The sequence below is a fragment of the Heteronotia binoei genome, chromosome 9 (assembly GCF_032191835.1).
Source record: "Heteronotia binoei isolate CCM8104 ecotype False Entrance Well chromosome 9, APGP_CSIRO_Hbin_v1, whole genome shotgun sequence".
In the NCBI taxonomy this organism is placed as follows: Eukaryota; Metazoa; Chordata; class Lepidosauria; order Squamata; family Gekkonidae; genus Heteronotia; species Heteronotia binoei.
The window spans coordinates 57,142,321-57,156,197 of record NC_083231.1 but is presented as its reverse complement, the minus strand read 5'-3'; the positions used below and the strand labels follow the sequence as shown (position 1 = coordinate 57,156,197).

The window sequence follows — 13,877 nt, the reverse complement described above, 5'->3', positions numbered from 1 at the left end:
CCTAAAAAAATAGTCCCCTACATACCCCAGATCAATTCTCCATTATAGCCTATGGGGCCTATTGAATATAATGGTCCCGATAGGCTATAGTGAAGCTTGGAAAAATGACTTTTTTAAAAAAGTATTGCTAATAGACATGAGTTCTAATATTAGATGTACTTTTCTACTACAATTCTATTCAGTCATGCTGTACATTCTTCATTATACTGTATTTTGTGAGGAATCTGTGTTTGATAATTTGAAATGGAAACCACATATAATTAATTATATAAGAGAGTTTTATCATACAAGAATCAATTTCTTGGTGTCTGGTTTCATAACAAGGGCAAATTCTCAGATAATTGAAGCCACTTGCTGAGATGAAACGTTGGTCTTGATATGTTGAACAGATCCTGTTCCCACATCCTTTTTACACACTATTAAATCTGTATATATGGGAGGGGGGCTTAAGATGTCGTGATTGGTCCTTTGTGTCATGTTATGAGAGCCAGTTAGGTGATTTGTGACAGCATAATGGAAACTGTAGATGAGCTGCTGTCATTTGGCTGCATGGTACCAGATCTTTCCTACCTTTTACATCGCAGCTGGCACAAGCTGTAAAGTGCTGGGGCCTGTCTGATAGAGCACCTGGTTTGAATATCACTTCAATGCCTTAAATTTATCCAAATTGGGTATAGGGTTGGCTTTGGCAATACAATTTCCCTCTTTTCTTGTTCTTGTACAGCCTTTGTTGGAAAGGTTAGAGTGCTATGGATAATTACACATTGGTCTCTGTTGTGTGGAAGCAATCCAGGCATAGTTGAGGTGAGAGGTTGTTGCAGGCATGGTAAATTCCAGAAAGGGATTCTGCTGTAGTTTTTGCCAATTTCATATAGCAGCTTTCACTATCTCCTTGGGTACCCTTGATGCTAATGTGTTTGTTTCCCCCTACTCCAGGCCTGTACTTGCAACTTCAACAAAATAAGACCATAAAAACCCTTACAACCTTGCAGTTGCTTGTTTCATCCTCCTAGGGGCTGCTGTTTCCTTACAAGATCTCTGTGTGCCTCCTAATTTAGACCTGAATGTATTTCCCATTAAGATATTTTACTGTTGATCCCCCCCCCCCCACATTGCATCATTCATGGTAAAATAGACATACATCATATTTGTTAATGCTTATTTTTCCTTTTCAGCAAACACATTTTTGTTGTGCTACAATTAGAACTTGAATCAGCAATATTTTTATTTTTGATTGCTCAGTAGAAATCTACTGTGATTGCATTCAGATTTCAAACTTAACCACGGTTTAGTCAAAATGTGCACAAAATCAGCTTGTTTCTGGGATTGCTTTTGTCTATTGCTGCTCCCCTTCTCTCTTCCCAAGAAATCCCAGTTGAAAAATAACTCCAGTTATCCATAATGTATAAATTCAGGTGTGCAGGTAAAGTGGAGTTTATGAAAATGCTAGTGTAGGGAAAACAAACTCTGGTTAACCTTTAGGCCTACATTCCATACATACATCACGTTCTGCATGAGCAGGGAAAAGGAAAGCGTGCATATGACCCTGAAAACAAGTTGGTTTCATCAGTGTTTTAACCTTGGTTAAATTTACTATCTGAATGCAGGACAAATGAATTCATTTGAAGGTATGTCCTGTTGCTCTAATGCAGGTGGCCAAACTTGCTTAACATGAGCTGCATTGAATAAACATCAGATGTTTGAGAGCTGCAAGACATGAACGTCAGAGGTAGGTAGGTAGGAAGGAAGGAAACTAGATGGAGAGGGAGGGAAAGGTGGAGATAAGCAACTTTAAATGCATTCTCCAAGCCACTGGCTGACTTGGCGGGGAGAAATGATTTAAAAAGAGAAATGCCTTCTCCAAGCTGGCTGGTGGAAGCTTCAAGAGTCACACAATATGTGTGAAAGAGCCACATGTAGCTCCCGAGCCACAGTTTGGCCACCCCTGATTTAATGAATGGTTGTCTGGGCACAGCTGAATGAAGCCTTTATTCTGTGCTGTGAAGATAACCTTTATATTGCTGTAGTCACCTGTGTTATGCCATTCTGGGGTCATGTATAGATATAAACAGAATGGTTTTACCTTTTGAGACTCTTATTAATTGGCATGCTTTTCAGTTGCCTGAATACTTTATTGCTAGTGTTTTATTTATGTGTAGGAAACAGCCATTGTCAGATTGAAATATTCAAAATTCATGAGTTGCTTTCAAAAAGAAATGCTTTCACAGCTAATATACTTTTTCCACTTTACTTTTTGTTGCTGCTATTCCCGGTCAAAAAGGGGATGTTTCTACAGGTTTTATTCCATATAATAAGAGTTACCTACCTAGGTTGTAATTTTAGTCTCAAATGTATCTTGAAGGTACAGTGATATTACTGGTGGTTCTTGTAGAATCTGAGCTCATACCTACAGTGCCTAGTCTCTCTATTACACTTCTGTCCTGTCATTTTCTCTAAAAAGCTCTCTCTCTTCCTGCGCTTTATCCTACCAACTGTTCTGGTGGTAGCGTAAATGGCTGGACTGTGGTCACCTGGTGAACTCCTTATGGTGTTTGAACCTGGGCCTTCCAAGTCCTATTTCACCTAAAAACTAAAAAATACTGACCCCAAAGTTCCATTGAGGTGTTCTACTCAGGCATTCTTTCCTACTGAGTGAAGGGGGTAGTGCTAGACTCTTTTCCCCCTAGGCCTTGGTCAGTCCTGGACTGACAACTTCTACTTCTCTCCACCTTACAGCTTATATTGTTTTATGTGGGTATAGTTCCTCTGTGGTTCCTTAGCTTTTCTCTCTGTTTGGAAGTTACCTCCTGCTTTAATATTTTTTTTTACTGTCTACTCCTTCCCTGTGGGCTTCTGGGAAGGAAAGGCTCCTCACTGGATCTGTTGAGGGATATGTTGAGGCTGCGTGAGTGGGCGTCAACATGGCAGATGAGGTTCAATGTGGCCAAGTGCAAAGTAATGCACATTGGGGCCAAGAATCCCAGCTACAAATACAAGTTGATGGGGCGTGAACTGGCAGAGACTGACCAAGGGAGAGATCTTGGGTTTGTGTTAGATAACTCACTGAAAATGTCAAGACAGTGTGCTTGCAGCAGGGAAATAACGAGGCGCACACTTACTGATTGAAAACGAGGTATTTTACTATTTGGCACCAATAGCAAGGTTCATTTGAGCAGCAAGGCTCCCAAAAATAATGAACCCCGCACACTTCTCAAACCATCCGCTTTAAGCAAAAGCAAGTCCGCAGGCTGGCCCTTTACACGTTATCTGATTCACTTCCCCCCCTCCCCTTTCTCCCTGGTAGTTTTCCAGTGTGTCTCTGCTTATCTATTCAAATGCCCCACCTGCCTGTATGAGTCTGCCATCAGCTTTCAGCAAGATGCTCCTTCTCTGCGGGGGCCCCTGTCTGTTATCTATTTTACAACCTTGGATTCCACTCTTAGCCTGTCGGTTTTAACAGTTACAGCTGCTTCAAATATTGCATCAGACATTCTCTTCTGAAGGCACAAAAACCATATTTTCATTTATTATTATTATAGAGGTATTCATTAATTATTCAGGGGGTCTCTCCTTCAGTGCGATTGCAATAAAAAAGGCCAATGCCATGCTAGGAATTATTAGGAAGGGAATTGAAGACAAATCAGGCAGTATCATAATGCCCTTGTATAAATCGATGTTGCGGTCTCATTTGGAATATTGTGTACAATTCTGGTCACCGCACCTCAAAAAGGATATTATAGCATTGGAAAAAGTGCAGAATAGGGCAACTAGAATGATTAAAGGTTTGGAACACTTTCCCTATGAAGAAAGGTTAAAACGCTTGAGGCTCTTTAGCTTGGAGAAACGTCGACAGCGGGGTGACATGATAGAGGTTTAGAAGATTATGCATGGGATGGAGAAAGTAGAGAGAGAAGTACTTTTCTCCCTTTCTCACAATACAAGAACTCGTGGGCATTCAATGAAATTGCTGAGCAGTCAGGTTAAAACAGATAAAAGGAAGTACTTCTTCACCCAAAGGGTGATTAACATGTGGAATTCACTGCCACAGGAGGTGGCGGCGGCTACAAGCATAGCCAGCTTTAAGAGAGGATTGGATAAAAATATCAGGTCCATCAGTGGCTATTAGCCACAGTGTGTGTGTGTATATGTGTGTGTGTGTGCGCACACACACATATATTGGCCACTGTGTGACACAGAGTGTTGGACTGGATGGGCCATTGGCCTGATCCAACATGGCTTGTCTTATGTTCTTAAGTTCACTGTTAGCAGGCTGGGTAGGACTAGGGTTTCCAAGTCCAACTCAAGAAATATCTGGGGACTTTGGGGGTGGAGCCAGGAGCAAGGGTGTGATAAGCATGATTGAACTCCAAAAGGAGTTCTGGCAATCACATTTAAAGGGACAGCATGCCTTTTAAATATCTTTCTTCCATTTGGAAATAATGAAGGATAGGGGCCCCATAGAAGCAGGACACCCATTACAGAAAGGGAGATGAAAGTCCAAGAGTTGCAGGAGTGTTCATAAGCTTGTCTAAAATTTACTGATCACACAAGTTCACACAGTCAAATCCAGTTGGAAAGTGCATTGGAAATGGATTGAAAGTGCATTATCTAGTGTGTGTGATTGCAGCCATAATGTGCTAGAATACTCTATTCTACTTAATCAGAAGTTTCTGTAGTAACCTATGTATTTTTAAGTATGGTATAGAATTACTAGTTTAACAGGTAAGCCACAAGCAGAGGTTAAATAGTATAAATATTGGTTGTTATAAACAAAAAGGGGTTAATTAAAGTTGAAGGGAATTGTTTTTATATAATTACGAGACAATTGTTTAGAAGGAGAACTTTATGCATACAGGAATGTGATAGCTGATCTCACTAAGACAGGCTAGGCAGCCACTTCTGCAGGGTAGGCTTCAGACTTGCAGGAGCTAAAAATTGCAGGCCTTCCTTGTTTATATTTCAAAAGTGTTGTGCAAAAGAAGGAATCATAAAAAGAGAAGGCAGTTAGTTTTAACTGTGTGTGTGTTTTCTGAGCAATAGTTCTGTTGGACATCTCAGACTTGCACATTTAAGTTGCTATAATTTTTTTATTTTGCAGTACTTTTTTCCTGGGGGACAGGATGTGTGCAGTAAAGGTCTTTTAGTTCTCTAGAATGACAAGAATGTGTGCTAAACTTATTCATTCTGTCTTAATTGCTATACTTGTCAGGCAGCCCAATAATGAAGACAAACTGCTTCCAAGATGGCTCACCAAGACTCACTTGGTGAGCAGGATACTTTACATGTAGCATCAAATAGTAAAATGCATTCTTCACTCAGTTTTACTAATTCCTCTTTGACAGTTCCTCAATCAGATGGCACTGTTAGCATTTGTGTGGCAAACAGTACCCAAATATGAATGCATAAATAAAAATACAACTACTGTAATAGAAATATCATCATCATCAAATGTTTGGTAAACATGCTGCAGTTTTAAGTTAATCCTTTTCTGTTAATAATTTGAGAATAGCTGTGTAAGTCTTGTGGTGCATATATAGTGGCATGAGGATGTGATGTTTGTTTGTCAAGGCACATCCAACCACTGTAGACTGGCATGTCATTTACATGAAACCGTGTTTTATCTTGAAGTGACTGCATGTGTATGAAACATCATTGTGTGTAATCCTTTTTTAACTGATCCAGAGCATCTTGTAACTGACCTGTTTTCACCAGTCTTCTGATGAAGTAATAAAATTTGCAACTTTTCTGGCCACGTAAAATTCTGCCTCCTTGAGCTTTACAGAACTGCTCCTGTTATTGCATGTCTCTAAGATTTCTGTTTTCTTTCCCAACACAAAAGCTTTTTTTTAATTGGACAGAGATGCCACTTTTATAGGAATGGAGTGATAGGATGCAACCCATTATTCAGCTTGTGCTGTCAGATTTCTGAACAAAATGATACTTGTATTGCTTTAGTAAATATAAGTCTTTCCCCTCTGTTTATAATGACCTTTTATCATTGGTACAGATTTTGATGTTTTCATTCTGAGCTACTTAAAATACTGTAATCTTACCCAGTGTGTTATTAACAGAAAAGTCAAGTGTTAGACTGAATAGTTGTTTGTCTCAGAATATCTTTTTATAAAACCTTCAACCTCATACAGTTTCACTGCTGGTATTGCGGAGTCACCAAAAGAGAATACAAGAAAAGGCATAAAAACTGAATGTTTTCTGTTTAGTAAATCAAGCTTTTGTTCACATTCATGTTCTTCTAATTAGCAGGACCCACAAATATCAATAATATGGCCAGAAAGAAGTGGGCCTTCAGCTTCTCAGCCCAGGATCTCCACTCATCTAGCTACATTTATACATCTTGTAATTATTCCATCAGAGCCCTGTGGCACAGAGTGGTAAGCTGCATTATTGCAGTCCAAACTCTGCTCGTGACCTGAGTTCGATCCCGGTGGAAGCCGGATTCAGATAGTTGGCTCAAGGTTGTCTCAGCCTTCCATCCTTCCAAGATTGGTAAAATGAGTACTCAGCTTGCTGGGGGTAAAGTGTAGATGACTGGAGAAGGCAATGGCAAGCCACTCCGTAAAAAAGTCTGCTGTGAAAACGTTGTGATGTGACATTATCCCAGAGTCGGAAACGACTGTTGCTTGCACAGGGGTCTACCTTTACCTTTTTAATTATTCTCTCAGAAAGAAACAATAGTATATCCTATAATGTCATCCCAGTTATAGTGATGCTTAAGGAGAGCACAGAATCAGATACTGTGCGTTGTGATGGAGATGTGGATTAATCTAACAAAAGAACTATAATAGGCCAAGCAGTTGATACTTGTGAAAGACTGGGCTATGGTTTTTTTTAAATAAAGTTATAGTGTCCCCATTCCATTATTAATTTTGAATTCCTAAGAAATCTCAATTTTTATTTGTCTGTTTGCTTTATTAGCCTTCTGGATCAAAGATGCCTGTCCAGACGTGACGCGTATAAAGCAGAGACTTGCTTCACAGTACACAAAGGAAACTGACCATGACCTAGAACAATTGACCTTTGGAGAGTTTATGATGTCTGCAGGTACGAGTGGCAGGAAAAACCATCAGGCTGTGAGCCTGGAAGGAGTTGATCCAGAAACCTGCATGATAGTCTTTAAAACCCACTGGGCACAGGTAATGGACCACAGGAAAGTTTATTCTGTTGTATTGATTTTTATAGTTGGGTGTATTGGCTGGGATCCACTTGATTAAAAGACTGGGTTGTGGTTTGACTGGCCAAAATACAAGCTACTTCTGTGTTGCAGTACAGTGCTGACAGTGAAGCACATTCTTTGATGTTTCATGTTTTGAAAAACTGTAAAATCTTGCTGTTCTATTATTTATTACAGCATATTGTATTTGTTGCAAGAGGATAAAACTTCAAGGAGTGAATGATGTAGAGAACAGTGAGATCTAGGTTGTACTGCAAGTGAAACAAAATTTGGAATAAAACTTTCATGGTTTGGAAGGGAGCATTTGAATACATTTATTTAAAATACATCTATCCTGCATTCTCACTTTAAAAACTTTCTGTGTGGTTTAGAACAAAATACAAAACAGTAAAATAAAATGAAATGATCAACAACAGATAACAATTTCTTAAGAAACCAACAGCATTCTAAAAAATAAGAAACAAAACCACCTTTGGTTAAATAATAGGTCAAAACCCCCCCAACAATTTGGCAGTTTCCAAAAAATGAGAACTCTTGTTTGGTGGCTAAAGTTCTACAAACTTGATACCCAGTGAATTGCTGTAGGGGAGGAAGTTCTTAAAGTTGGTAGGGCACATGGATCAGTGTCCATACGAAAGGTCTTAACTGACAGATTCTTGAACACCGCTGAGAGATCCAAGAACATCAGCAAGGTCACACTCTTGTTGATGAAGGTCACCTGATAATGTGACTCTAAATACTTTCGGTTACAAAATGAGGGCAAAAGCTAGATTGGTTATGTTTTTGCCTGCAATTCATAGAAGCATAGAGTTGGAAGGGATCTCCAGGGTCATTTAGTCCAACCCCCTGCACAATGCAGGAAACTCACATTGGTGGTATTTGCAAAGTCATAGTATGTGGCAATTGCAATTATAAGGTTCATCTGTGAATGTTTGCATAGATGCAAGTCTTTGTATAGGCTAGTGTATTCTAGCAAATTCTCTCTTTCAGGAGAAATGATGCACATTTTTAAACATAAGGAATTCATGAACAAATTCCATTTCTTCATTCATAACTTTTCCTATTTAATTATCTATCCCTCCATTCTATGCTGAGGTATATTTCAAATGTACTTTAATGAGAGTGATCGTACCAATGCACTATTGAACTGAATTTGTCAACCCCTGAAGACTTGACATTAGTATAAAATAGTATTAAAATAGTAGTATTTTGAAACCTGTGTGTCTTGAATTGAAAGTTATTTCAATTTTCCATAGGTTGTGAAAATTTTAGAGAAGCATGACCCCTTGAAGAATATTCAAGCAAAATATGGAGTAATTCCTCAAGATGAAGCCAGCACTGTGCAGAATTATGTAGAGCACATGCTTTTTTTGTTGATTGAAGAACAAGCAAAAGATGCCGCAATGGGACCTATCTTGGAGTTTGTGGTCACAGAAAATATTATGGAAAAACTCTTCCTTTGGAGTCTCAGGAGGGAATTCACAGATGATATGAAAATTGAACAACTGAAGATGTATGAGATGCTTGTCACTCAGTCCCACCAGCCCTTGCTGCATCACAAACCAATTCTGAAACCTTTGATGATGTTGCTGAGCTCTTGCTCAGGAACCACAACATCAGCTGTGGAAGCAGAGCTAGTGGTATTACTGAACCAGCTGTGCTCAATTCTAGCCAAAGATCCATCTATTCTGGAACTATTCTTCCATACTAGTGAGGACCAAGGGGCTGCAAACTTCTTAATTTTTTCTCTGTTGATTCCTTTCATCCACCGTGAAGGTACCATAGGCCAACAGGCTCGTGATGCACTACTTTTTATAATGTCCCTTTCAGCAGAAAACAATGTAGTTGCTAATCACATAGTAGAAAACACTTACTTTTGTCCGGTAAGTTTCTTCTGCTGCCTTCTTTCTATGTTGACATTATCTCCTCCCCTCTTTCCATAAAGCAGAATTCATTAGAATAGTGTGGGTGGTGTCAGATATGGTCTTGAGCCATTTAAGAAGGTACTACATTGCATTTGTAAATATGACGAATTAATTTAAACATTCAAACTTATTCTTGAGCAGTGCTCTTTTTAAATTATTTATATGTACACAGAAGATGAGTAAAATGAATAGATTATTAATAAAATTAGTGCTATTTAGTGGGGTTAGAACCAAAATACTTATGTTGGCATTTGAAATGAATTATATTAACATTTCTTACATTGCCATCCGGTGTCTGTCTTAACCTGCTGATTTCAATGGATCTTATGTAACTCTGCATACAATGGTACTGTCTGTATCCTAATATATCAGTTGATAATCACATTTTTAAAATGAAACATTATATTTTTAGCCATTAATTTGGTAACAATTGAGACTTGGAAAGTCTCTTCTCTTTATGTTTAGTTGTCTTCAGGATGTTCTGAAATACTTTAAAAATGAATTAGATTGTCTGTGTCTCCCTCCGCCCCACCCTACCTTTTTCAATCCAGAATATGTGTGGAGAACTGAGTTTACAGTGACTGGAGCTGTTTTGTGTCTCCTAGCTAATCACAATTACTAGCATTTTTTTGTCTTAAGCCCTGTGAGACCAGTAATATTTCTTTAAGGCAGATTGGTCCCACACTGGGTATACTGGATGCTATATAGATCCAGGATTTTAATTCCACTTGCAGTTCATTGGAAAATAGGAATGATTGGTCACTAAGAAAGCATTCTAGTGTGGAAGGAGCTGTAAACTTCCAGCTTCCTTTTTATCTTTTAGGTCAGAAGTATGTACATATGGGTTTCCAACAAGGTATTTTTCTCAAAAAATTTCAGCTCCCCAGTATTAGTTTGTGTACCACTCCAGCATCATTTCCATTATCTCTTGACCTAAATGCCACACCGTTTTAAAAAAACATAATTATGTGTTTCAGGCATGCAGGCATGTTTAATATTTTGGGCTTGTCTGATAATTTTTATCTCTTCTATAAGTTCCCACTCTAGTAGGAATGCAGAATTTGGCAGAAAATTTGAGGTATATAAAGCTTTACTTCTGTAGTTAGCACCCTATGGTTATCCACATGGGTTCATAACTCCAAAAATGCTTCTCTTTCTATGCAGTATTTAAAATATTTCCACATGTACAGTAAAATGAATAGGGCTCATGCAATTACTGCACAGTTATCTGTTAAGGAATGTTTTGGCATAATTGATGTAGTGGTGACAAGGATGTAAGCAGAATCGGAGCCACAGCTTACAGCACTTGTGAAACAGTTTTCTGTTGTGTTTCATTTAATTTGGTTTTAAAAGCTTCAGAGTTGCTGTGCTATAGAGCAAATGCAGGATGTAAGAACAGAGACTCTAGTTAACTTTATTTGAATATGTCTTAAGTAGTCATTTTATAAAATTTCCCCCCAAGATAGATACCCTTATTAAATCTGCACTGTAACTTCCATAATTACATTTGTCAATTAATTTTGAGAAAATCTCTTTACTCTGAAGATTAAAGCCAAGTATGTTAACCTTGAAACAGTAGGGGGCCATGACTGCCAAACACAATCCAAATTAGAATGATTGCCTTAGTGTGTTTAAAGTCATATCAGCAGTGAGGCTAGGTACCCTAAGCAGCACAGTATGGAATCTACTTCAAAGAACATGAGGTGCCCTGCTGGATTAGACCAGTGGTCCATTTAATTCAGCATCCTGTTCACACAATTGCAAACCAATTGCTGTAGAGAGCCAACAGATATGGTGTAGACAGGCCAGGACCTTTCCTAGCTCCCCTCCTAGTATTGGTGTTCAGAGAGCTTACTACCTCTGGACAACTCTCAATAATTGCTTGCTTCATGAACACCTATAATTCTGAATTTGGTCTTGGCAGTGAGGGATCTGACAAAACACAGATAAAGAGTGTAGCAGCCCTTAACTTTATAAATTTATGTAGATTGTGGCCATAATGTATGGTCATACTAAGCTAAATGACATGACAGTCTACAATGGTTGGATGTTGGATGTGTCTTGACAAACAAACATCACACCTCATGCTACTATATATGCACCACAAGACTGGGGTGACATCGCATCATGACGTTTTCATGGCAGACATTTTTTTACAGGTGGTTTGCCACTGCCTTCCCCAGTCATCTACACTTTCCCCCCAGCAAGCTGGGTACTCATTTTACTGACCTCGGAAGGATGGAAGACTGAGTCAACCTTAAAGAGAGTTAAGGGGGACACCTATAGATTGTATTTTCCGCTGAATCCAGTGCACCCAGTTAGATATAAAGGAATCGGACAGCATCAAATAGACATGGGTTTAGCCCTAATATGAAGATGTAACCAAAATTTCAGAGCTCTGGTCTCTAAAAAGTTCTGACCAGTCTCCAAGCATATAGCTGCATAGCTAACACAGTTAGGGACCCCCAGAATATGGTGCAAGAACATCACCTATATTTTTTTCAACCTGATAATTAAAGGAACTAATACAAATGGTGATTCAGTATAGTATTTGGGAAATGGATTTAGCATTAAAAACACGAATGGCAGCGGTTACAAATTGGTTACCCTTCACATAAAAGAATCTTGCAGCCACAGTCAAACTGCATTTGGCTTGTTTTTGGTGTGCTATCAAACTGTTGTTGTACTGAAAGGAAACACCCAGATATTTAAAAAATTGTACTTGTTCAGTGTTGTTTCCTTTAATATGCCAATTTATTCATTTCCAAGATCTCAAGAATACTATAATTTTTGATTTTATGTAATTGATGGATAGGAGGTTTGTATCACAATAGAAAACAAAAGCAAAAAGGAGCTGTTTAAGACCCTTCTGAGAATGGGATAACGCTACAGCATTATCAGCATAGAGTAGTAAAGGGACAGCAAGAGAATCAACTTTAGAGAAATGGCCATCTGTCACTCTCAAGATGGGAAGGACCAAGTTAAAAATTACTACTTAGCCATAGCTATCACTGGGGTTTTTTTTCTTTTGGAGGCCTCTCCCAACTGGAAGTAATTTATGAGCAGGAACAAGTAGCTTATCATAATTGGGGGGGGGGGGCTTTGTCTGTACTCTTCCTTAAGTAAAGACTTGGGGAAATGTATGGAACATTGGTTGGAGTGTCAGCTTCCAAGTGGCAAGAAAGAGACTCAAAATTCCCTTTCCACTAGGAAGCTCACTAGGTAGTAGGTAACCCCATGGCAGTCATTTTTTCTGCCTAGCCTGCCTTGAATGGTGGTTGTGAGGCAAAATGGAGGAAGGGAACCCATACTTGCTGACCTTGCAGAAAGGGCAGTATAAAACTATGGATTGATTCAGGAACTAGATTAAACCTAGGAACTAATACTTATTGACAAGCCAGGTGGCTACATTTGCTTCCCTGGCAATAACACTGTTATGTTGGTTTTCTTGTCTCTGTGATTGAGGCTGCAGTCCAATGTGCCTGGGTGGGAGTCAGTTGTATCAAACTCAGTGCAACTTATTTTTAAGTAAAGATGCATAGAATTGGGCCACACAAGGATGTTGTTAATATCATTAAAATCTTACATAGGAAGACTATTGCTTCCTTATTTAGTCGTAAGCTTTTATCTGATGTATTAAGTAGCTGGTAAGGGTAGCACGTATTCCATTGAATTCAGAGAAATGCAAGGATGGCAGTCTAATTTAATCTGTCAGTCAAAAAATTAACGTTTCATTTCAGCACCTCTCAAAAATCAGATCTATCTTCTAAGTATTCAAAATGATTTACTAGTAAGGAGCCTGGTTTTAACTGGCTCATGTAAAACTAAAGTTGTATGACTGATAATATTTATTCTGGCCATGTCTCTGTGGTTATTGCTGGAAGAAGCCATCTAAGAGAGAAATTTATTTCCACTCTTCACATCAATAACTATAACGTGTTTTTAAAAAAGAAGGCTTCTTTTGTGGCTCCTGACTGGATGAAGTATTTCCATTCACTCAGAAAACTTCTGTAGGGCTCCACTTGACCGTCTTTCAAGACGCTTCTGGTGTTGAACTACCTGCTGCATAGTTTCCAATAATGTAACTCCATATGTATGAAGTTGGATTTATTAGTAATAAAACAAATTGTCAGGTAATGCTTTCCCTCTTGATATTAATAGGCCTATCCCAGAGGTAGCTCTCTTCTCTTCCCTTCCCTTCAAGATTAGGGGGTGAAATAAGAGTAACAATATTTGGGCTTTGTTTTTACCTGAGCCTGTGGTGTACATATTGAAAGCTGAAAAAGTTTCTGGTCATTACAATATGTATGGAAAGTGCTGTCAAGTCACAGCTGACTTGAAGAAGAAGATATTGGATTTATATCCTGCCCTCCACTCCAAAGAGTCTCAGAGCGGCTCACAATCTCCTTTACCTTCCTCCCCCACAACAGACACCCTGTGAGGTGGGTGGGGCTGGAGAGGGCTCTCACAGCAGCTGCCCTTTCAAGGACAACCTCTGCCAGAGCTATGGCTGACCCAAGGCCATGCCAGCAGGTGCAAGTGGAGGAGTGGGGAATCAAACCTGGTTCTCCAGATAAGAGTCCGCACACTTAACCACTACACCAAACTGGATCTCCGATTTGTGGTGACTCAGTAGCATTTTCAAGGCAAGAGACATACTGAGATAGTTTGCCGTTGCCTCTCTCTGCATCACAACTCTGGTATGTGAGGAAAATGCTTGGTGTTATAGAAGATCTTGCTTCTGCACAACAGCACTAAGTCCA

The 13,877-nt window shown here is 39.1% G+C and overlaps 1 protein-coding gene across 1 annotated transcript in view; it reads left to right on the top strand.

The window, feature by feature from the left end:
• FHIP1A (FHF complex subunit HOOK interacting protein 1A) overlaps nucleotides 1-13,877 on the top strand; it is a 135,274-nt gene that overhangs the window by 45,533 nt on the left and 75,864 nt on the right. The window contains exons 2-3 of the mRNA XM_060246653.1: nucleotides 6,934-7,151; nucleotides 8,446-9,072. Of these exons, the coding sequence (XP_060102636.1) occupies nucleotides 7,047-7,151; nucleotides 8,446-9,072 (732 nt within the window). The 5' untranslated portion in view covers nucleotides 6,934-7,046. The remainder of the gene's footprint in view (nucleotides 1-6,933; nucleotides 7,152-8,445; nucleotides 9,073-13,877) is intronic.